Raw genomic sequence first — 26,198 nt, 5'->3', positions numbered from 1 at the left:
AACTGTGTGTGTGTGTGTGTGTGTGTGTGTGTGTGTGTAAGCTACGTTAGCAGCAAAATTTCAAAAGTTCAGAAGTACCGCAAAATGGAGGGGGGTAGTGTTGTGTATCTTTTCATTCACAACATTATTGGGGGGGGGTATTTTGTTTTTTCTTTTTTTGTATCTTATCTATCTTTTCTTTTTGCCTGGATGATTGGGAGGAAAACACATAGCAACATGGTGAAGTTCAAAGAGATTCCCCAGGGAACTATGAGAGTTGAGAAGTTAAGTAATGTTTTAGGTATGATATAGATCTTGTTTCCTTGGGGAAAGTAACAAATATATATAAAATTTATTTTTAATCCCATGGAGCATGTGGAAACCTTCCAGTATTCAGGCGGTTCTTTTTTTTTCTTTTTTCTTAGGTAGTAGTATATATCGGGGGGGAGGGTAGATTTTTTTTCTCTTGTATTCACTTTGAAAACTCAATAAAAATTATATTAAAAAAAAGTTCAGAAGTACATTTATTGAATTCACCTTCCCCAGAGACAGCCATGAAACAAAGAAAACCATGGAACCAGTTCAGGGAAAATGATTAAACCCTGTCCCACATGCAAAAAAAAACTAATTGTGCAAAACAGCAACAAGATCATTGACTTGCCCCCACCTTCACAATGAACCAATCAAAAACCAAAAGGTTTTCGGCCCGAAACGTTGACAATACTCTTTTCTATAGACTCTTCTGGCCTGCTGAGTTCCTCCAGCATTTTGAGTGCATTACCAGCAAGTGTGGAGACACTTGTGGGCTGTGTTGGTTGTTAACACAAACGACGTATTTCACTGTACGTTTTTGATGTACGTGTGATCGGTGATCTAGTGATCTTTGGCTGAGATGGGGGGTTGACAGCAGAGAAGATGATAAACTAACTCATTATCATTACACATCCTGAGGTACAGTAAGAAAGCTGTTTTTGCACGTTGTTCACAGGGATCAGTTCATCACATCTGTGCATTGAGGCAGTGCAGGGGAAAACAAGAACAGAATACAGAATATAGATCTACAATTACTGAGAAAACGCTGTGCAGGTAGAGTGTGGGGGTCAAGAATCTGTCTTACCTGCTGTTCTGCTGAACATAATAGGAATGCTATGTTGGTGGCAGTATGTGTGGTGTCACTTACAGCCCCCAGCTCATCTTTAGGTTGTGTTGGTTGTTAATACAAACCATGCATTACACTCCAAGTTTTGATGTATATGCGATAATGAATCGGGATCTGAACAGTTCAATAGTTTTATAACCGGTGGGGTAGAAGCTGCCCTAGGGTCTGGTGGTAGGTGGTTGTATCTTCTCCCCGATGGGAGAGGGGAGATCGTGCAGGGTGGATGGGGTCTTTGGTTACACTGGCTGCTTCAGTGAGGCAGAGAGAAGAGCAAACAGTGTCCATGGAGGGAAGGCTGATTTCTCTGATGTGTTGAGTGATGTCCATATCTCTCTGCAGTTTCTTGTGGTCTTGGGCACAGCAGTTGCCATACGTTCAGATAGAATGCTTTCTATGGTGCACTGATAGAAATCGGTGGGAGTCGACAGGGATCTGCCAACTTTCTTTATTCCCCTGTGTTGGTGAGGTTTCTTGGCCAATGACAGCTCCATGATTGAACAGGGCAGGTTGTCCATGATGTTCGCTCCTAGGAATTTGAAGCTCTCAACCTCAGCTCTGCTGATGTGGGCAGGAGCATGTGTACCACCCCACTTCCTGAAGTCAATAATCAGCTCTTTTGCTTTGTTGACGTTGAGGGAAGGGTTTTAGGTGCATTCATTGTGGGATATTGCTGACCCAAATCTAAGATATGACTTGCTGGAGAGCATATAGTTTGTAGAAAACTTTGGCTCCTGTAACTCTGCCTCTACATCCTGCAAAGACATCTCTGGATACCAGTTATCACTGATCCGATGTCATCTGTACTGCCCCAGACTGGAACAGTACTGCCCGCTTCAGGCACTGCCATAGCTGGTGTTGCCCTGTCACTCTGAGTATTCCACCTGCTTCTTCAGTGTCTGTGGGACGTGTTCAGGTTTACAGTAGATAAAGTTTCTACCCGGTTTGATATGACTCACAATCACCATGGCCAAAAGAGCTCAACGCCATCCCTACTTCCACGGGAGATGAAAGAAATTTGTCAGGTCCCCTGTAATCCTCACCAAATTTATTGATGCGCCATGGGAAACATTCTATCCAAAAGCATCACAGCAACTGCTCTGCCGTTGGCCGCAAGAAACTGCAGAGAGGTGTGGGCAGAGCTCAGCACGTCACAGAAAGCAGCCTCCCCTCCATGGACTTTGTCTACACTTCCTATAAAGCAGCCAAGGATAATCAAAGACCCCACAAAGACGGGGTGTCTTCTCTCCTCTCCCAGAAGATACAAAAGCCTGAAATCACGTACCCCCAGGCTCAAGGACAGCTTGCTATCATGGGACATAGGAGCAGAATTAGGCCATTCGGCCCATCTAGTCTGCTCTGCCATTCAATCATGGCTGATCCTTTTTACCCCTCCTCAGCCCCACTCCACCACCTTCTCCCCGTAACCTTTGATGCCATGTCCAATTAAGGACCTTCAATCTCTGCCTGAAATGCACCCAACTACCTGGCCTCCACAGCCGCCTGTGGTAACAAGTCCGACAAATTCACCTGTTGTTGTAGGACTATTGAATGATTCCCTCAAACAATAAGCTGCACTCGACCTCACAACCTACCTCAGTGTGTTCTTGTTCCTTATTGTTTTCCTGCACTGCACTTTCTCTGTAACTGTAACACTTTATTCTGCATTCTGTTATTTTCCGTTGTCCCACCTTGATGCACTGTGTAATGAATGGACAGTAAGCAAGACAAGTTTTTCACTGTGCATGTGACAACAATAGACCAATTCCATTCACTGTGACAATGATAGACTAATTTATCACTGTGTTGTTGCTCGGGTTTTAAAGTAAATTTATTATCCAAGTATGTATAGTACATACAACCTTGAGATTCATTTTCTTGCAGCACTCACGGGAGGATAAAGAAATACAGTAGAATGCACGAGAAAAACACTCATAACAAAGACCGACAAACATCCAATGTGCAAAAAGAGGACAAATTGTGCAAATGATAAAAAAAAATAAACAAATAATTCATAGAACATGAGCTGCAGAACCTTTGAAAGTGAGTCCACAGGCTGTGGAGTCGGTTCAGTACTGAGAGTGAACGGGTCCAGTGACGGCACTAGGAGTTTGAAGAGCTTTGGTATGTCAACAAGTACACTCAGAAACTTCTACAGATGTACCGTGGAGAGCATTCTGACAGGCTGCATCACTGTCTGGTACAGGGTGGTTACTGCACAGGACCGAAAGAAGCTGCAGAGGATTGTAAATCTAGTCAGCTCCATCTTGGGTACTAGCCTACAAGGTACCCAGGACATCCACAGGGAGCGGTGTCTCAGAAGGGCTGCGTCCATTATTAAGGACCTCCAGCACCCAGGGCATGCCCTTTTCTCACTGTTACCATCGGGTAGGAGATACAGAATCCTGAAGGCACACACTCAGTGATTCAGGAACAACTTCTTCCCCTCTGCCATCCGATTCCTAAATGGACATTGAACCCTTGGACACTACCTCACTTTTTTTTAATATACAGTATTTCTGTCTTTTGCACATTTTAAAATCTATTCAGTATATGTACTGTATACTATAATTTATTTAGTTATTATTTTATTGATTTTTCTTCCTCTTCTATATTATGTATTGCATTGAACTGCTGCTGCTAAGTTAACAAATTTCACGTCACATGCCAGTGATAATAAACCTGATTCTGAGTGATCTTGGGTGGGGGGCAGCAGGCGAGGTTCCAGGCCTGCAGGAAGATGGGCCCCTCTCTCCACTATCCAGGCAAGGACTGTCAGTGAGATCCAGAGCTAATTCCTCAGAACTTATTAAGATTCTGGATATGACTGGACACAGAATGCAGATGTTTTAAATTGTGCAATTGAAAGCAGTGAATTGGTGCTGAGTTTATTCAGAACAGTCCTACCCATCTTCATTACCATCTGCAGGGTGGGAAGCCAATTAACTGTAATGTATTAATTAAACATATTCCAGCTCTGATTAACTAGATGTGGAAGAAAGTGATTAAATTGCAGTTACTGATTAACTAATGAACCTTTCCTCCATTCTAAACTAACTAATGAAATGATAACTCATTAAATCACCACTTAATGACACCCTTTCTCTTTCCCTGACCTCACCTCAGTTTGGTTTGCTGTCATGTTGGGATTTGAGTTCAGAAAGAGGCCATTCAGCCCATCGTCGGCTGAGCAGGGCAGAGGGGGCGTGGGAATGAAAGCTGGCAGTGTGGAGGGAGTGTAGTAACTGAGAGAATGCGGAACTGAGGGAGAGTGGGAGCGAGGGGGAATATCACTGAGGGAGTGTAGGACTGAGGGAATGTGGAACTGAGGGAGTGTGGAACTGAGGGAGAACAGTACTGACCGAGGGGGAGTATCACTGAGGAAGTGTAGGTCTGAGGGAGTGTAGGACTGAGGGAGTGCGGAACTGAAGAAGTGTAGGACTGAGGGAGTGCGGAACTGAGGGAGAGTGGAACTGATGGAGAGCAGTGCTGACCGAGGGGGACCATCACTGAGGGAGAGTGGGATCGAGGGAGAGTATCACTGAGGGAGAACAGTACTGACCGAGGGGGACCATCACTAAGGGAGAGTGGGATCGAGGGAGAGTATCACTGAGGGAGTGTGGAACTGAGGGAGAACAATACTGACCGAGGGGGAGTATCACTGAGGGAGTGTAGGACTGAGGGAGTGTGGAACTGAGGGAGAGTGGGACCGAGGGGGAACATCACTGAGGGAGTGTGGAACTGAGGGAGAGTGGGACCGAGGGGGAGTATCACTGAGGGAGTGTAGGACTGAGGGAGTGTGGAACTGAGGGAGAGTGGGACCGAGGGGGAACATCACTGAGGGAGTGTGGAACTGAGGGAGAGTGGGACCGAGGGGGAGTATCACTGAGGGAGTGTAGGACTGAGGGAGTGTGGAACTGAGGGAAAGTGGTAATGACAGAGGGGGAACATCAATGAGGGAGTGTGGGACCAAGGGGGAACATCAATGAGGGAGTGTGGGACTGAGGGAGAGTGGTACTGACCAAGGGGGAACATCACTGAGGGAGTGTAGGACTGAGGGAGTGTGGAACTGAGGGAAAGCGGTAATGACCGAGGGAGACCATCACTAAGGGAGAGTGGGACCGAGGGGGAACATCACTGAGAGAGTGTAGGACTGAGGGAGTGTGGAACTGAGGAAGTGTAGGACTGAGGGAGAGTGGAACTGAGGGAGTGCAGGACTGAGGGAGAGTGGAACTGAGGGAGTGTAGGACTGAGGGAGAGTGGAACTGAGGGAAAACGGTACTGACTGAGGGTGAGCATACCCAGTGGAGCAACAGAGACAGCCACTCTGAGGGCTGTGAATTATTGATGTCACAGAAGGAGCCACCCCCAAGCAATTCTTTTTATTGCAGGCAGAAACATCGCTTGGGATAGGGAGAGTGAATTAGGATCATTGTCCTACAGTCAGGGCCGAGTTAGACATTGAAAATATGAGAGATGGGCAGTGCGAGGGGGTTACAGAGAGGTTTTTGGGCATGATTAAAGCTCCACACATCAACATACGCACCGGACAGTGAAGTGTAAATGCAGTGGGGGTGAATGGGCCACGTGACGGCCCCACACTAGCGTAGCGGTTAGTGGGTGCTATTGCAATGTGGGGCATCGGAACTCTCAAATCCGTCGCCATTAGTAAGAACTTTGTCCGTTCTCTCCGTGACTGTTTGGGTTTCCTTCGGGTATTCCAGTCTCCTTCCACAGTCAAAGACGAACCGGTTAGTAGGTTAATTGGTTCATTATATATGTTCCTGTCTTTAGGCTGGTGTTAAGTAGGTGGATTGTTGGCAGGTGTGGCTCAAGGGGCTGCAAGGCCAGTCCAGCGTTGTATCGCTAAATAAATAAAAAATAAACAAAATAGTACTAAGGAAGTGATGGAATGAGGTCAGAGGGCAGATGTCCATAAGTCATATGGCTCGGGGTCATTTGTCTCACCCCCATTTGGTGCTCCCTCCTGTTATCCCCTGTCAGTCCCAACCTCGCTGACACAGATGCATCCAACACAGATCTCCTGAGGCCCAAACAGACCTGCTTCCACACCACCCCTGCCCGCTTGCCCACAGTGCGTCCCGTCAGGGATTCTGCTGCAAAGGTCTGCTGAGGGAAGGGAAGGGGGGCTATTCTTACTGCGCCTCAAACTGGGGATATCCCTGGGGCGTAGGCATCACGCAGCGTGGCACGCAGCAAGATCCTGAGAGCTGTCTGCATCAGAGAGCATGTCTTATGGGGCTTGGGGTTTTCTCCTCGGAGTGAGTGAGAGTGAGGTGTGATGACAGAGATGTACCAGGCATAGCTAGGGTGGACAGCCAGAGACTCTTTCCCAGGGCACCAATGGCTCAAATGAGAGGACATGATTGTAAGATGAGTGAAGGAAAGTATAGGGGGAAGCCAGAGGTAGGTTTTCTTTTGCGCAGAGACTGGTGAGTGCGTGGAACACACTGCCAATGTGACAAAAGTCCTTGATGAGGATGGTTTGGACCCAAATTCTGGAGTATCCAAGGCTGGGATCGAGAACTGAGCACGAAACAGAATTCTAGATGATATCTCAGGTTGGGTTTACAATTGAACACTGAGGCTCCGTTCAGAAACTCTAAATAATTCTTGGAGCCCAAAACATGACTGCCAACTAGCCGGACGGTGCTGAGACCTCAAAGGGGCCACACCAGCTATCCAAATCCGGAGAGTTAGAGCGTCTAAACTCCAGAAGCTGGCGCGGTTGGGTGCCTCTTGTAACAGCCAAGCGTGATGGAAGAGGCAGATACACTTGGGATATTTAAGAGGCTGTTGTATAGGCACATGGATGTTTGAAAAATGGAGGTTTATGTAAGAGGGAAGGATTGGGTAGGTTAAAAAGCTGGCACAACAATGTGGGCCAAAGGGTCTGTACTGTGCTGTAATGCTCTATGTTCTATGCTCAGTAACGCAGTGATGATTAATTCCTTCCTGTGGCAAGAGGGTTGACTGCCCACTCTCTGTGAAGGAGACAGAACCAGCTGGAACTGCTCACACTGAGCGCCAGTTGCCTATTTGACAGTGTTAAAGCCGAGCCCATTTCTGTCATTACGAGAAGCTCCTGACGGATGCCGACTATGTCTGTGGTAGCTGAGGTTGTGTCTCTGAGGATTTACCATGGCCTTATCTGTCCACAGCCTCCCCCAGAGGCACGCTGAGGCTAGACACAGAGTGGAGGAGCCACACCTTATTCTGTAGTCTGCATCCTGATGGTATCAACATTGAATTCTGGAAGTTTTTTTTAATCACACCCCCTCTTCCCCCTTTGTCACACCCCCACTTTGTTTACCCTTATCCCCCCTACTCATTCCCCTCCCCTGCCCTCCCATTCTGTCCTTCATCCACACCCTCCTCCCTCTAAGCCATAGCAAGATGGCACAAAGACCAATGGTGTCATGTTGCAGACAAGTCACCAGACAACTAGATACTCTTCTTCTAGATATACTTCAGAAGTGTGATTGCAGCCTGTCGTTTCCCTTTTAAGGATGCGTTTTTGAGCTGACTAAACAATCTGGTGATGTGCAGTCTGCTGGGGGATTTGGCGTGGGTGAGAGTGGAGAGTGCAGCTATGTCTGGGGCGGCTATCACCGGTGGTGGCTGCGCCGATTCCTGATGGTGGAACACGAACCCATGGTCAGCTCCGTTACTTCATGCCGATTAAAGTATCGGGCAAGATTAAAATCGTCGAGGAAGAGAGCAGAAAACAAACGGGGGTGCAGCGCCGTCTGCCTGTGTTTGACCGGTCTCTCTTCTTGCTACCCGCCGTTGGGCGAGAGGTGCAGGACACTTGGGTCCCATGCCACCAGATTCAAGAGCAGTCGTGGCCCAGGAGCATCGGTCTCCAGGATGGGCTTCATTTGTCTCTGCGCTAAACTGTGGACTGCGCACTCATTTTCAGGGACTCTGCAAATCATGTTCCATGAGTTTTTGTTTAGTTTTTTTTTACTATTTGCACAATTTGATCAAAGCACTTCAGCGCTGAACTGACTCTGCAGCTGAGGCCTGCAGCCATCGGCACAGGAATGAACTGGTTCCATGGCTGAGGCCTGCAGCCATCGGCACAGCACTGAACTGGTTCCATGGCTGAGGCCTGCAGCCATCGGCACAGCACTGAACTGGTTCCATGGCTGAGGCCTGCAGCCTTTGGGCTTCTGGACCGGCCTCACTCACTTCTCTGAGGCTGTTGTCTCACTTTCAGGGACCCTGTGGTTAATACTATTTGTTTACTTTTTATTGTTTGCACGATTTGTTCTTTTTTTCACACATTGGGTGTTTGATGGTCTTTGTTGTGTGGGGGTTTTCTTTAAATTGGTTCGATTGTGTTTCTTAGTTTTATGGCTGCCTGCAAAAAGATGAATCTCAAGGTTGAGTATACTATATCTTTGAACTCCAGTTCCTCTCCTCCATCCCTTTCTCCCATGCTCCACTGTCCTCTCCTGTTAGATTCCACCTTTTTCATCCCTTTGCCTCTTCCAGCTTTCACCTCCCAGCTTCGCACATAATTTCTTTATATCCTTCTCCCCCATCAGCTCCCTTCCTCCCCCTCACCTGGATCCAGCTATTTCCCTTACCCGTACTCTTTTTTTTCTTGGCTTCTGCCTTCTTCCCTTCTGGTCACTAACCCTAACCTGTACGCCTTTGGTCTGCGGGAGGAAACCAGAGCACCCGGAGGAAACCCACACGGTCATGGGGAGAATGTACAAACTCTTTACGGACAGTGGCAGAAATTGAACCGTGGTCTTCTGCTGGATCGCTATCACTCCCACTGGGCATATCTGGGACATTGAATTGGCCAGAATCCCGTACACAGTCATGGAACAGAGGTGACGACTAGGAGTGGAACTAATGCCTTCAAACTCCCTCGGACTGTCCAGGAATACTTGCCGTCTCATCCACTTTCTTCACATCCATGTGATCACAGACTCTCCAAGAGAGAGGCAGATGGCCAAAACTGATGATCCTTCAGTAACCTGAGTCCCACAGGCCCAGATGGCAGAGAAAGCCCTGGAGATAGAGTCATAGAGTTATACAGCATAGAAAGAGGCCCTTCAGCCCAACGGATCGATGCTGACCCGGATTCCATTTAAATGTCCTCTTGGCCCACAGTTGGTCAATCTCCCTCTGATCATTTCCTATCCATACACTTGAAGTGCCTTTAAGATATTATTCGTGGTTTTTAATTGCTGTTATCAAAGTGAAAGTGAAAGTCAAGTCTATTGTCAGACATGTCTGTCCAGATGCAATGAAAAACTCACTTGCCACAGTATCACAGGCTCATAACCAGATAAATTGCGATGACAGAAAAAATATAAATTAAACATAGATCTTTCCTGTCAATATACGATGGACCACCCTCTGGACGAAAAGGTTGCACACATTAAACCTATGCCCTCTGGTTCCTGATTCCCCACCCCTGGGAAAAGGACTGTGTGCATTCACCTTGCCTATGGTCCTCAGGATTTTATACACCACTCTGTCATTATCCCTTTTTCTCCTACACTCCAATGCATAAAATCCCAATCTGCTCAATTTTTCTCCATAATTTAGTCCCCTGAGTCCCTGCAATATTATCACGAATCACCTCTGCACTCTTTATGGGTTAATGGGAGCTTTCGTATAGCAGGGTGATGAAAACTGAACACACTATTTCATTAACGGCCTCACCAACGTCTTGTGCAGCTTGTCCTGATGGATCAGAATCAGAGTCGGTTCATTATTACTGACACGTGCTGTCATCTGTTGTTCTGCAGAGCAAGGTATAAAAATTACTCCTGTATGTGTTACAACAGGAAACCGGCACAAGCACCGGCCTGATGGGCCACAAGGCTCGTGACAGACTTTAATCTAAAAAAATGTTACAACAATAAATAATGTAAAAACGATAAAGGAGATAATGTTCATGGGCTCATGGACCATTCAGAAATCTGATAAAAGAGGGGAAGAAGCTCTTCCTAAAATGAGTGTGTGTCCTCAGGGTCCTGTGCCTCTTCCCCAATGGTAGTAATGAGAAGAGGGCATGTCCTGGATAGTGAAGGTCCTTACTGATGGATGCTGGTATCTTCAGGCAACTCCTCCTGAAGATGTCATTGATGGTGAGGAGCGTTGTGGCCGTGATGGAGGTGGGTGAGTCTACAGCAGTCCCCTGCACTGGAGCCCCCACACCATGCTGGGTGTCCTTCTTTACCTGTGGACATCACCTTTCCCTTTGACCGGCCTGTGAATGGCTCCATGTTGTTCACTTCACCGTGTTTATGTCCCCACAGGTACAACGGCCCCAACCTGGTGCTCAAGTACGACAAGGTCCGGAAGAGGCTCCGGAACATAGCGGTAGACGAAAGGAGCTCCCCGTACTATGCCCTCCGCGATCGCCAGGGCAACGCTATTGGTGTGGCAGCCTGTGACATTGATGGCGATGGAAGGGAAGAGATATATTTCCTCAACACTAACAATGCCTTCTCAGGTAGGTGTATGCCTTGTGTCTGGTGGAAAGCGATGTACTGATATGTAAGAGTACAGGCCCTTTGCCCCATGATGTGTCTGCCAATTGGCACCAGTGGTGTCTCCACATGAGACCCAGATACAACACCCACAAATGTGGAGAATTACTTGTGTCTACCAACTACAGACAATCCCCATATTACAATAACAGAAGTTTGCCCTTACAGAATTCACAAATTACTGACAATGTAAATGCAGCATAGAATAAAAATGTGATTTGACTGAACTTATGTGAGAGAAAGTAAGTAATAAATTGTGTGGGTACATTGGGAGGACACACATCATCCAGACCATGCTTTCTTCTCACTGCTGCCATCATGCGGGAGGTAAAGCAGCCTTAGATCCCACACCATAAGACTCAGGGAAGGCTCTTGAACCAGTGTGGATAACTTCATTCAACTTCACTCACCTCAGCACTGAATTGATTTCACAACCTGTGGATTCACTTTCAAGAACTCTACAACTTATATTCTCAGTACAATTTGTTCATTATTAATTGTTTTATTTGTATATGCACAATCTGTCTTCTGCACATGGTTTGTCAGTCTTTGTGAGTAGTTTTTCATTGATTCTATTGTACTTCTTTGTTCTACTGTAAATGCCTGCAAGAGAAATGAATCACGGTGATATATGCTGACATACATGTACCTTGATCATAAATTTACTTTGAAATGCTGACAGATTGAATTGGATTTGACGGGAATCTTGGTCAGCATAGACTAGATGGGCCAAAGGGCCTATATCCATGCTGTATGACCCTAAATAAGCACAAAATGTATACTTTTGCAACTCACATTTAGAACATGGAACCTAGAACAATATGGCACAGAACAAGCCATTCGGCCAACGATCTTGATGCCAATTGAAACTAAATATCTGCCTCCTGTGTATCATCCAGATCCCTCCATTCCCTTCCCTTCATATTCACGAGTTTGTTTAAGAGCCTCTTAAACATCACCAAACTGTATTTCTCCACCAAAATTGGTTTATTATTGTCACGTGTGCCGAGATACAGTGAAAAACTTGTCTTGCATATAATCAAATCATTACACAGTGCATTGAGGTAGTTCAAAGTTCAAAGTACACTTATTGTCAAAGCATTTATGTGTTAGTACAGTATATGAGATTCATTTTGTTGTAGGAATTTATAGGGAAAAAGAAATACAATAGAATTTTACAAAAACTACATAAACAGACAAATGCCAATGTGCAAAAGAAAACAAATAATATTGAGAAGATGAGTTGTAAAGGCTCCTTGAAAGTGAGTCTGTAGCTTGTGGAATCAGTTCAGAGTTGTGGTGAGTGAAATTATCTATACCGGTTCAAGAACCTGATGGTTGTAGGGTAATAACTTTTCTTCAACCAACTGGTGTGGGTGGTGTGAGCCCTGATGAAGGGTCTAGAATGGAAACATCAACTGTTATAAACACAAGAAATTCTGCAGATGCTGGAGATTCCAAGGAACACACACACACACACACACACATGCACACGCAGATGCAGAATGCTGGAGGAACTCGGCAGGTCAGGCAGCATCTACAGAGTGGAATAAACAGTCGGTGTCTTGGGCTGACACACTTCATCAGGGCTGGAAAGCAAGGGGGAGAGGGCTAGAATAAGAAGGTGTGGGAGAGGAAGGAAGGCAACCTATGCTCTCACTCCATCCTCCCGCCGCCCCACTAACAATAGGGTTCCCCTGGTCCTCACCTACCACCCCACCAGCCTCCGGGTCAAACATATTATTCTCCGCAACTTCTGCCACCTCCAACGGGATCCCACCACTAAGCACATCTTTCCCTCCCCCCCCCCCGCTTTCCGCAGGGATTGCTCCCTACACAACTCCCTTGTCCATTCGTCCCCCCCATCCCTTCCCACTGATCTCCCTCCCGGCACTTATCCTTGTAAGTGGAACAAGTGCTACACATGCCCTTACACTTCCTCCCTTACCACCACTCAGGGCCCCAGACAGTCCTTCCAGGTGAGGCGACACTTCACCTGTGAGTCGACTGGGGTGATATACTGCGTCCGGTGCTCCCGATGTGGCCTTCTATATATTGGCGATGCAGACTGGGAGACCGCATTGCTGAACACCTATGCTCTGTCCGCCAGAGAAAGCAGGATCTCACAGTGGCCACACATTTTAATTCCACGTCCCATTCCCATTCTGACATGTCCATCCACGACCTCCTCTACTGTAAAGATGAAACCACACTCAGGTTGGAGGAACAACATCTTATATTCCGTCTGGGTAGCCTCCAACCTGATGGCATGAACATCGACTTCTCTAACTTCCGCTAGTGCCCCACCTCCCCCAGTACCCCATCCGTTATTTATTTTTATACATACATTCTTTCTCTCACTCTCCTTTTTCTCCCTCTGTCCCTCTGACTATACCCCTTGCCCATCCTCTGTTTTCCGCTCCCCCCCCCACCCTGTCTTTCTCCCCGGATCTCCTGTCCCATGATCCTCTCATATCCCTTTTGCCAATCACCTGTCCAACTCTTGGCTCCATCCCTCCCCCTCCTGTCTTCTCCTATCATTTTGGATCTCCCCCTCCCCCCTCACTTTCAAATCTCTTACTAACTCTTCCTTCAGTTAGTTCTGACGAAGGGTCTCGGCCTGAAACGTCGACTGAAACTCTTCCAATAGATGCTGCCTGGCCTGCTGCATTTACCAGCAACTTTGATGTGTGTGTTGTTAGGTGATAGGAAAAGCCAGATTGGTGGGGAAAGGGGGTGAAGTAAGGAGCTGGAAGGTGATGGGAGGAAAAGACGAAGGGCCAGAGAAGAAGGAATCTTATAGGAGAAGAGAGTTGACCATGAAAGAAAAGGAAGGAGGAAGGGCACCAATGGGAGGTGACAGGTAGGTGAGGAGAAGAGAAGAGGTAAGGGGGAGGCAGAGTGGGGAATAGAAGAAAAGAGAAGGGGAGGGGAAAAAATTACCAGACATTAGAGAAATCGATGCTCAAGCCATCTGTTTGGAAGCTACCCAGATGGAATATGGAGTGTTGCTTCTCCAGCCTGAGAGTTGCCTCATCGTGGCAGTGGAGAAGATCAAAGACTGACACATTGGAATAGGAATGGGGATTGGAATTAAAATGGTTGGCCGCTGGGAAATCCTGTTTTTTGTGGAAGGAGTGATAGCCCTCAACAAAGTGGTTCCCCCAGTCTAGGTCAGATTTCATCACCATAGAGGAGGCCATATCAGGAGCACTGGATACAGTAGGTGACCCCAACAGATTCACAGGTGAATGCCTCACCTGGAAGAACTGTTTGAGGCTCTGAATGGAGGTGATGAATGAACAGGTGTAGCAGAAAGCAGAGAGTTGGGGGGGGGGTTTGGTGAGTAAAGATGTGTTTGGTGATAGGCTTCTGTTGGAGATAGTGGATATTTCAGAGAATGATGTTCTGGATGCGGAGGTTCATGGAGTGGAAGATGAAGACCACCCCTGTTAAGACAATGGAAAGATGGAGTGAGGGATGATGTCCGTACAATGGAGGAGATGTGGGAGAACTCAGCATCAGCGATGAAGAAAAGAAAACCCGGAAGTCTGAAGAATAAGGATATCTCTGACATCATGGAAAGGAAAGTCTGGTCCTGTGAACAGATGTGGCGGAGATGAAAGAATTGAGAGAAGGGAATGGCATTTTTACAGGAGACAGAGTGGGAAGAAGTACAGATAAGATAGCTGTAGGAGTCAGTAGATTTATAAAAGATATCAGTAGACAGTTTGATTCCAGAGATGGAGACAGAGACACTGAGAAAAGGGTGAGAGGAATTAGAAATGGCGTTATCAACTGTTTATTTCTTTCCATAGATACTGTCTGACCTGCTGAGTTCCTCCAGCATTTTGTTTGTGCTACCTTGATTTCCAGCATCTGCAGATTTTCTCTTGTTTGTGAACATTCTGTAGAAAACTAGTTGCAAACAACTTCATTTTATGTATTTCATGGTGCTGAAGAGTTTGGCAATATTTCTTTGATTGTACAACTTAAGCCTAAAAAGTTAGAGTGTTTCCCGTATAAACTACAAGACATTGCTACTATCCAGGCACTTCCTGTAACGAGATCTTCAGGCAAATGAACCCAGGTGTGGAGTAAACTCAGACTTGGAGGTAGAAATTAACAATGGTGATTTATTTGGAGAACTTAACAGAGGAATAAAAAATACATCAGAGCATAATGGCTCAAGGGGGCTTGAGCACACAGAACCTTAGTTCACTTGGAACCCAAATTCACGACTCAACGATGAACACTAGTCGTGACAAACTTTAATATTGTTACGTACCCCGTAACTGGGTTGCCAAACCAGCAGAAATGGATCACTCAGTTGGAGTCTGGAGTACTAGAACTAAGAAAGTTTTATTAAAGAAACAAGCAACACAGTAATCGAAAGGATAATAAATGCAACAATTCAACAATGATAACCACACATGTGCACAGAATTAAGATAACAGCATCAATCAAGCTCTATCGTTGTCTAGGGGTAAATGATCAATTTCAAAATGACTCAAAGGTCAGTCCAGTTTGTAGTTCAGTTCGCAGTAATCGTTGCCATGGCGATGGACAAGGTGGGGGGAGAGAGACAGAATGGGAACAACTGATCATTCAGCACAGCTTCACTCACAGACCAGCGGGATGGCTCACAAACAGCTTTTGGGCAGGTCCTTGGTGATGTCACCTGAGGTCACCGACTGTGACCCCTCCTCCAGATGCGGTCGATCCTCTGCAGTGAACCCGGCACCCAGGCAAGGGCGGACACACACCGGGTTCCCGCTGATCGTACCTTTCCACCCACTCGTGAGAAGCGTACCGCTTCCAGGGTCTCGTTACCTCGGGTGGCGTGTGTGTCTGTCTTAGCGAACCTGTCCCTTTTTATCCCCCTGCTGGGGTATCGCCTGTCCATCACTTCAAACAGTTCAGGGCTCAAAGGGGGGAGCCGCTCCAGACAGCTCTTCCTCCCACATCCCTTCATTACACATCTCCAGACGCTGCTCCATTGTTCCTTATCTCTCCTTCCCCTGAGGGCAGGTGGCAGACCAACTGCTGATGCCACTGATGCTAGCCCAGGCCAGCAAACATCTTAATTTTATGTGTATTCTCGTAACACTTCCCCCCTTTAAGGATTTTTACCGGGAGGTAAAAATTACAAACATGACTACATTATCTGATACATACACAATATACATCTTTAACAGTTATTTAGCTAATACAGAGAATTTGAAGCTGTCAACACCTTGACAGACAGTCATCACATTTTCTGTTCCTTTTACACGTGTTATTAATAATCCCTTAGACCAGGCTCCAACTCAGCAAACTTCATAGTGGCCAAAAACACTGATGAATTGCGACCAATGTAACCTCTCATTTGGTTTTGTCCCGGACCACAACAACAAGGGTCGTCCCATTCCGACTCAATTTTCTCTCGCAAGGGCTTAGTAGGAGGGGGACGGGTATTGACCGCAGAGTTATTGCAAAACTTCCTGCAGTACCCCACCATCTCCAAAAGCCTTCTGAGGGCCCTCTTGTCTGTCGGGGTTGGGAGGTCAGCGATAGCCTGCACTGTAGCTTGCATCACTGCCAGCTGCCCCTGTGTCACCACAATTCCCAGGTAAGTGACCTTCGTGTGGCCGAATTCATTTTTTCCAAGGCTCACTATCACGCTGGCTTCAGACAGCCGTGTTAAATTGCCAATACACACCTCTGTGTTCATCAGCCCTTTAGTCACTGAATTACTCAAAAAATATGGGTGTTCTTTACTTGGCCGCCCTATTGTAACCAGAATCACCCAACGTCCCAGTTCTTTGCATTTCCTCGGGACAATCAAACACATGGGTGCGAGTCGTTTAATTACTCCTTCGGGGATTAAGGGAGAGACCTTATCAGTAGACCTGGCCAAAACAATAGCCTTCTCCCATCTGACCGATCCCATCCTAATCTTTTCAAAATGGTTTTTTCCTCTTAGCAGGGGGCCCCTAGCTTCATTGATTTCCACGCTAACACCAACTAGGTTTGTTAGCATATCAAAAGCCGGTGACCGTCTCAGTTCGCGTCGGTCATGATCAATAACATTTTTCCCCCTGGGCAGCCGGTAACTCTCTTTCATGATTCCACCAACTGTTTCCTCCAGCACCGCAAAATGTCCACCGGGGGGTACCTCGTGGGCCATGTTAAAAACCTCATCCCCATAACTCTTTTGCACCACCCCCCACTCCTCATCTGCGGATGCTGTACTTGATTTCCCTTTCTTCCTTAGCACCTCCTCATCCGCACAATAGCTTGTCAAGGCTGTGTCAGAGAGAGCGGTCTCTGCCAAAACCATCAGCCCCTCGTCTCGCTCCTGCGTCTGCACAAATTCTTTCCTGGCTACTGCTACGTCCGTCCCAGCTCCCTCACTACCTCTTATCTCACTACACCCTGTCTCATACAAGGTTGGCAGGAATGTTTCAGCCAAATTCACCATCGCGGGCGGGGCCTCCATGCTGGCAGGCTGACCCGTCAATCTCACGACTGGGAACACGATTCCTCCGGCGATGTCATTACCGAGCAAGACTTCCACGTCTTTCATCGGTAATTCGGACCTCACCCCGATCGTGACTAGTCCAGAGACCAGGTTGCTCTGTAAATGTATCTGGTGCAAAGGGACTGACTCTGTCCCTTCCCCAACACCTTTGACCTCTACCTCCCCAGTCTGGGTCTCTGAGCTAAACTCTAATACACTCTTCAGTATTAGTGACTGACACGCTCCCGTGTCTCTCCAGATCCGCACTGGAACTGGTTTTAACCTCTTTTTCACTGACACCAGTCCGGCCGAGATAAACCTCTCGCGCCCTTCCTGGACTTTTTCAGACCTGTCCTTCCCTAGCGGTTCGCTTAACAGCTCAATACAGCCATTCAAAATTTCCGCTTTTCCTTTCCCCGTCTCCTTCCTTGGGGCAAAGCACCTGGACGCAAAGTGTCCGACTTTCCCACAATTATAACAGACGACTCCAGGAGACTTCCTACCAGACTGCTCCCGGTCTACCTTATCCTTTTCACTAGTCCCCGGCTTACTTTCTGACTTTTCCGGTGGACTCTCCCCGCCGTCCTGACTACCCTTCTGGTAGCCTTTACTCGGGGCAAACTTCATTTTATGCGTCAACGCATACTCATCCGCTAACTTAGCAGTTGCGGCTAACGTGGCTGCCTCTTTCTCATCGAGGTAGGGTCTCATACCCTCAGGGACACAACCTTTAAACTGCTCAATCAGAATCAGCTGCAGCAGTCTGTCATAATCCCCCTCTACCCCTTTCGAGGCGCACCAACGCTCACAATATGTTTGCATCTCACGAGCAAACTCCAAATACGTGCGGTCCCACCGCTTCCTCGCATTCCGGAACCTCTGCCGGTATGCCTCCGGGACCAACTCATAAATCCTGAGGATGGCCTCCTTCACCACCTCATACTTCTGGGCATCTTCCGCGGATAAGGCGGAGTAAGCTTGTTGGGCCTTCCCTTTCAGTACACACTGAAGTAAGACAACCCACTTATCCCTCGGCCATTCCTGACTTATAGCTACTTTTTCGAAGTGGAGAAAGTACCGATCCACATCGGTATCGTCAAATGGGGGAACCAGCCTAACCTCCTGGGTCGCCCGGAACCCTCCACCTTGGTTCGGCACGAGCCCCTGCTCGGCCCTTATCTTTAACTTCTCCAGCTCAAATTCCCTTTCCCTCTGTTTCTCCTCTCTCTCCAACTGTCTGTCCCTCTCTCTCTCTTCTCTCTCCAACTGTCTTTCTCTCTCTTGCCTTTCTACCTCTCTCTCTTTCTCCTGCCTTTCTAACTGCCGTACCCGGAACTCGTGCTCGAGTCTCAGTTTTTCAAGCTGTACCTGTACCGCGTCTCCAGCAGGTTTTTCAATAGACACCTCCCCCAGCTCACCTTGGGGAAACACACCTTTAGATACATAGTGCTCTACAATAGCTCTGTGTATCTCCTCTCTCCTCATTGTCGACTTCACCTTAGCAAGATTCACCCGTTTTGCCACAGCTATCAATTCCGATTTCCTGGCATCCTCTAATGCCTCCAAGGTCGGCGCCTTTATAAATTCCTCAACCTCCATTTCTGCTGTTTGTCTTTTCTTTCTTTCGGGAATTTTAACCCAATCAATTTACTCCGTCCCAAATTTAGCGTTCAAAATCGCGGACGAGAACCCCACTTATGTTACGTACCCCGTAACTGGGTTGCCAAACCAGCAGAAATGGATCACTCAGTTGGAGTCTGGAGTACTAGAACTAAGAAAGTTTTATTAAAGAAACAAGCAACACAGTAATCGAAAGGATAATAAATGCAACAATTCAACAATGATAACCACACATGTGCACAGAATTAAGATAACAGCATCAATCAAGCTCTATCGTTGTCTAGGGGTAAATGATCAATTTCAAAATGACTCAAAGGTCAGTCCAGTTTGTAGTTCAGTTCGCAGTAATCGTTGCCATGGCGATGGACAAGGTGGGGGGAGAGAGACAGAATGGGAACAACTGATCATTCAGCACAGCTTCACTCACAGACCAGCGGGATGGCTCACAAACAGCTTTTGGGCAGGTCCTTGGTGATGTCACCTGAGGTCACCGACTGTGACCCCTCCTCCAGATGCGGTCGATCCTCTGCAGTGAACCCGGCACCCAGGCAAGGGCGGACACACACCGGGTTCCCGCTGATCGTACCTTTCCACCCACTCGTGAGAAGCGTACCGCTTCCAGGGTCTCGTTACCTCGGGTGGCGTGTGTGTCTGTCTTAGCGAACCTGTCCCTTTTTATCCCCCTGCTGGGGTATCGCCTGTCCATCACTTCAAACAGTTCAGGGCTCAAAGGGGGGAGCCGCTCCAGACAGCTCTTCCTCCCACATCCCTTCATTACACATCTCCAGACGCTGCTCCATTGTTCCTTATCTCTCCTTCCCCTGAGGGCAGGTGGCAGACCAACTGCTGATGCCACTGATGCTAGCCCAGGCCAGCAAACATCTTAATTTTATGTGTATTCTCGTAACAATATGCATATAGCAGGGGAACCCTGTGCATATCAAAATCAAAACTCAGTAAACTCGAAACAGGATGCATGAGGAACCTGCATTCAAAAAACAAGTGACGTGAGAACCACAAGGAAAACTTAACGACCAAAGCAGTCACTTAGCAAGTTCGAGTTAAACCAAATCAATGATGTTGGCGTGCGTAGGAGCACTGAGTCCTGACGCCCTCCACAACCCTGTGCTGGTCAGAAGAGTTCATGACACCATCATTCTCTACATAAAATTTCCCCCCTCACATTGGCTTTAAACTCCTCCACTGAACCTTGAAAACTTATGGGCGATAAATTGTAAGGGCCATGGTGTGTTAGACTGGGAGATCTAAAGTCCATGGCTTCTGTTCCGTTGTTCCATTTAGTCACAGCAATCTTCTCGTTTTTTTCACAGGCATGGCCACATACACCGATAAACTCTTCAAATTCCGAAACGGGAGGTGGGAAGACCTGCTGAGTGATGACATAAACGTCCGCCGACAGGTGGCCAATCACTTCGCTGGGCGATCAGTGGCATGTGTGGATCGGAAGGTAAAAGGGTCAACGTAGTCTTGTGTCAGATCCCAGTTTGCAGTTTGCCCTCACGCAAGGTGTGCTGAGGAGCAGAGAAACAGTGAATGGATTTATCCGACCTTAGGCGCCACAGTGGCACGGCAGTTAGCGTAACCTATTACAGCACCAGCAGCTCCAGTTCAATTCCCACCGCTGTCTGTAAGGAGTTCTTATGTTCTCCCCAAGATTGTGTGGGTTTTTTTCTGGGTGCTCTGGTTACCTCGGACATTCCAAAGGTGTACTCGATATAGGGGTTAGAGTAAGTAAGTTGTGGGCATGCTGCATTACGTCAGAAACATGGCAACACTTGCAGGCCATCCTCGAACTGTGCCAGTCATTGATGCAAATGACGCACTTCACTCTACGTTTCGATGTACGTGTGACAAATAAAGCTAATCCTAATCTTAAAAGTCAACTCTGCACTTACATAGCACCATTAATGAAGTAATACTTCACAAGATGCACCAATTACACCAATCCAAGAGGGAGATATTACCCAAGATGACCGAATGGATTTTAAGGCATTAAAGGAGGAAGGAGAGGGCGAGAGACATAGATAGATGATGCCAATTAAAACTGATCTCATCTGCCTGCATTGGTTTGTATCCCTCAATTTCATAAGACATAGGAACAGAATGAGGCCATTCAGCCCATTGGGTCTGCTTCACCATGTCTGATTTATTTTCCCTCCCAATCCCATTCTCCTGCCTTCTCCCTGTAACCTTTGACATCCTTACTGCTCAAGAAACAATCAATCTCTGCTTTAAATATACCCAATGACATGGCCTCGACAGCCATCCATGGCAATGTATTGCACAGATTAACTACCTTCTGACTAAAGAAATTCTGTCTCATCTCTTTTCTAAAGGGACATCCTTCAATTCTGAGACTGTGCCCTCTGGTCCTAGACTCCCCCGTTATAGGAAGTATCCTTTCCCCATTCACTCTATCTAGGTTTTTCAATATTCAATAGGTTTCAGTTAAATCTCCCTTCATTCTTCCAACCTCCAGCGAGTACAAGCCCAGAGCCATCAAACACACCTCATCCATTAACCCTTTCATTCCCAGGATCTTTCCCTGCCTTTTCGTCTGCCTGTCTAAACGTCTTTTAAATGTTGCTATGTCCCTTAGCTGCTTCAGTCATTATCAGGTCAGTGCTTTGGAATTCTGGAAGATGACAACCCATGCATCCATTATCTGCATAACTGCTGGCTTCAGAACCCAAGATGACTCTCTGGCCCTGGAGAATTATAACTTAGTATACCAATAATTCTCAGAGTGTAGCTTTTCACTGATTCTAATTTCTTTGAGCTCCTCATTCACTCCAGACCCATTCACCTTAATATTCCAGGTTTCCTGGCCTTCCTCCACGTGAACAAACACAATGACTTGCTTGTGGTAATTAATTCCCCCTCGGGTTAAGTGCAAAGGAAAAACCAAGTGAGAACTTCCACACTCCATCTTCTTGTTCTGGCTTCTGCCCCCTTTCTTTCTCGTCCTGATGACGGATCTCTGTAGATGCTGCCTGGCCTGCTGAGTTCCTCCAGCATTTTGTGTGTGTTGCTCTGGATTTCCAGCATCTGCAGAATCTCTTGTGTTTCTGAATCTGAATCTGCAAGGGCATGATGAAGTTCAAGTTCAAATTCATTTTAATGTCATTCACCCATACACATGTATACCACCAAACAAAACCTCACTCCTGTGGACCAGCACATTACCTGTAACACATACACGTAACAGTACTAGCACAGCACATATACATATAACAGTTCTAGCACAGTAAATATAACTCATACACATAACAGTACCAGCACAGTACATATAACTCATGTACGTAACACATAAAATGATATTGCCACAAATAATAAGGTGCATAAAGTCATGGAAAAGTACAGTACAGATACAGACTATTTGGCCCATCTAATCCATGCCAAACTATTTAAATTGTCTTCTCCTATCGACCTGTACTGGGACCATAGCCCTCCATACTTCTACCATCCATGTACCTATCCAAACTTCTCTTAAACATTGAAATCAAGCTCACATGCACCTCTTGTGCTGGCAGCTCATTCCACACTCTTACAACCCTCTGAGGGGGATAATGGATGTTCTAGAGAGATGGTGAAGATGCCTGTTAGAACCTCAGTTAACTGGGCTATACAGTCCCTCATCATCCGACCGGTTACATTATCAGGTCTGCAGCTTCACGTGGGTTGACCCTGGCTAGGGTCTTCCTCACATTAGTTGCATCCTACTCGTTAGGGAAGAAGTGGGGCGGGGGGAGGCTTTCCTTGCCAGCACATCGTTCCATTGATCAAATTGACCATAAAAGACATTCAGCCTATCAGGAAGAGAAGCATCACTGTTGTTGACGTGCAGGGTGGGCTTGCAGTCCATTATGGTCTGAATGCCCAGTTTCATGCACCTCTTGTCTCTCATGTCACAGAAATGGCTGTACATTCCTTGTGAAAATCCTTCCAGTAAAATGGCAGTGCAGTGTTACACAGCAACTTCTAAAAGATCAAACTTTTAAAAGTACTTCTCACGATCGCCAAAAGCCGCTGGACATTAACATCTTAAAGTACTAAAGGTCAATCCCACCAGTGATTTGCTGTTTGGTGGAGAAACAGAAGGAACTGGACTTGGTGTGGACCGTGTTGCTGCCTGCGTCAGAGGACATCGGAGTCGGTGCACGAAGGCGGCGTGCAGTGTATCAGCAGGTGATTGTCTGAGCTACTTTTCTCGTGGTCACAAGACCCTGGTGAACATTGGTATTGTGGAATGCTGCAAGCTGGGTTCACTGCTTTATTTACAGGACCAATGGCAAGGAGTCTTGCCATCGTAGTGAGAACTAGGCCACAAGCCGGGATGTCACCTGTTTTCAGCCATCCAGGAAAGAGGAGTCAGAGTCAGTGCCAGAGGCGGTGTGGCGTGGCATCCATGCTAGTGGCATTGGAAGATCAGCTGTATTGTGTTCAACCACAGACTGCTACAACATTAACAGAGTCAGGAACTTGGACTATATTTTTTTTGTTACTGTATTTTACTGCTATCTTATATGTGCTGTATGTGCCTTGTGCCATGTATGACTGTTGGTATTATGTTTTGCACCTTGGCCCTGGAGTAATTCTGTTTCATTTGGCTGTATTCATGAGTATTTGTGTGTGGTTGAGTGATTATTAAATTTGAATTTGAGAATAATTCAGATTTGGCTTCTTGATGGTGCGGTAAAGTGCATCTCTCGCTGACCTAGGAGCTGTCTTAACCCCTGATCTGAAAACAAGCATCCTGATCTCTCAGCTGTACTGGGACCTCAGCAATCAGACAGGGCTTCTGATTTGCCATGACGGAGAAGTCTTTAATAATGCTGATGCCCTGAATACATTTCTTTATATAGCCAGTTACAGATCCTGCATATTCATCGATGTTAACATGATGGGAGATAAAAAATTCATCTTTAGTGTTTGAGGGGTCCGTTCGAGAGTCTGATAAGGAGACACAAGAGGAGAAAAATACAGTCTGCTGGCACAATTCACCAGGTCAAGCAGCAGCAGTGGGGGCAAAAGTCAACATTTCAGATCGAGACCCCACATTGTTGAGCGCAGTCCTGGCATAATGAACACCAATGCCCTGGAATGGGGAAACCTTTAAACGTGGTGGACACAACTCAGTCCATCACAGTTGAAGACATCCCCACTACTGAACACATCTACAAGGAGCACTGTCGCAGGAAAGCAGCATCCTCAAGGACCCCCACCATCCAGGCTAGGCTCTCTTCTCACTGTTCCCATCAGGAAGGAGGTACAGGAGCCTCAGGACTCATATCTTCAGGTCCAGGAACAGTTACTGCCCCTCAACCATTGGACTCCTGAGCCAGAGTGGATAACTTCAGTCACCACAACACTGATGAGAAAATCCGAAGAAGCTGGAAATCCAAGCAATACACACAAAATGCTGGAAGAACTCAGCAGGCCAGGCAGCATCTATGGAAAGGAGTAAACAGTTGACGTTTCGGGCTGAGACCCTTCATCAAGAACCGAGTCTCTGCCCAAAATGTCGACTGTTTACTCCTTTCCACAGATGCTGCCTGGCTTGCTGAGTTAGTCAAGCAAACAACTCACTTTCATGGACTCTACGACTCATGTTCTCAATATTTATTTATTATTACTGTTATTTTTATTATTGTATACGTGCAATATGTGTGGGCACGTGGCCAAGTGGTTAAGGCATTCAACTAGCGATCTGAAGGTTGCTAGTTCGACCCCCAGCCGAGGCAGCATGTTGTGTCCTTGAGCAAGGCACTTAACCACACAGTGCTCTGCGACGACACTGGTGCCAAGCTGGATCAGCCCTAGTGCCCTTCCCTTGGACAACATTGGTGTCGTGGAGAGGGGAGATTTGCAGCATGGGCAACTGCTGGTCTTCCATACAACCTTGTCCAGGCCTGCACCCCGGAGAGTGAAGACTTTCCAGGCGCAGATCCATGGTCTTGCAAGACTAACGGATGCCTTTATATGTGCAATCTGTTATCAAATTTGCATTGGTTGTTTGCCTATCTTTGTTTTTGTGGAGTTTTTCATTGATTCTAATGTGTTTCTTTGTATTTATTTGGGAATGCCCGCAGGAAAATGAACCTCAGGGTGACATACATGTAGTTTGATGTTACTTTGGAGAAATCTTACTGAAGTACCCTCTTGTAACAAGAATGTCACTGTGGTATGACAAGGCATGATTGCTTCACATCTTTTCTGAACATTAATTTTTGCAATGGACAGTGGGATATTCTGCGCGTTAAGTGCTCCCATTGGATTTTGTAGCCCCTTTTAAAAGCTGTTAATGTGGTGATTAACATCGCACTTCAGACTGTTATTGTAATGACATAGAGTTTCATTATGATGCAAATTGATAATGCCCCTGTAATTAGTATTAATGAAAATATAAAGAGATACTCCTTATCGCATTGTTAATGCAGTGTGAATAAAGATGTATAATAGAAATAGATCAGAGAATCGGTTAGAGCGGGGGCTTTCTGTCTGGAGTACTACACACAGTCTGGATCTTCCCCTTAAGGAGGGATATATTTGCATTGAAGTCAGTTCAGAGAAAGTTAATTCATTGGGAGTTTTATAAAATTTATAACATCAAACAGTACAACACAGGACAGACCCTTCAGGCATTGAGGTCTGTGCCAAAGATGATGCCAACTTAAATGAATCCCTTCTGCCTGCCACAAACAAGAGAAAATCTGCAGAAGCTGGAAATCAAAGCGATGCACACAAATTGCTGGAGGAATTCATCAGGCCAGACAGTTCCTCCAGCAATTTGTGTGTGTAACCCTTCTGCCTGCACAAGGCACCTATCTCTCCATTCCCTAAACGCAAGAGATTCTGCAAATGCTGGAAATCCAGAGTAACGCACACAAAATGCTGGAGGAACTCAGTAGATCAGGGCGTGATGAAGAGTTTCAACCCGAAACATCGTCTGTTTATTCCCCTCCATAGATGCTGCATGACCTGCTGAGTTTCTCTATTCCCTACATATTTAAGTGTCTATCTAAAAGCCCCATAAAAAACATTTTCAAATCTGCTTCTCCCAGCACTTCCAGTCGCCCATTCCAGACACCCACCGTACTCCGTGTAAAATAAACTTGCTCCGCATATCTCTTTAAAACTTCCCCCTTCTGGAGATAGCAGGGTGGAGAGATGTCTCTACCAAAGGGGGTGGAAGGTGCTCCTCCCCTCCACTAGCCCGCAGGTCACCCTTGGGCAAGGTGTGGCACCTGCTTACCAAACACCACTCCCCACCCCACCGATCAGGGTCACGTGAAGCCATGGGAGCAGCTGATGCACATCACAAATCCTGAGACCAGGCAGACAACCTCTGAAGAGTATTGATAATGGCTAGGGTCAC

At 46.7% G+C, this 26,198-nt stretch overlaps 1 protein-coding gene across 3 annotated transcripts in view; it reads left to right on the top strand.

The window, feature by feature from the left end:
- Nucleotides 1-26,198, top strand: part of crtac1b (cartilage acidic protein 1b) — a 313,163-nt gene that overhangs the window by 79,227 nt on the left and 207,738 nt on the right. For all 3 annotated transcript variants that reach the window (XM_063071392.1, XM_063071393.1, XM_063071391.1), the window contains exons 3-4: nucleotides 10,444-10,640; nucleotides 20,131-20,267. In XM_063071392.1, the coding sequence (XP_062927462.1) occupies nucleotides 10,444-10,640; nucleotides 20,131-20,267 (334 nt within the window). The remainder of the gene's footprint in view (nucleotides 1-10,443; nucleotides 10,641-20,130; nucleotides 20,268-26,198) is intronic.

This window comes from Mobula hypostoma, chromosome 19 (genome assembly GCF_963921235.1).
Source record: "Mobula hypostoma chromosome 19, sMobHyp1.1, whole genome shotgun sequence".
Lineage (NCBI taxonomy): Eukaryota > Metazoa > Chordata > Chondrichthyes > Myliobatiformes > Myliobatidae > Mobula > Mobula hypostoma.
This window is presented reverse-complemented; position numbering and strand designations above follow the sequence as displayed.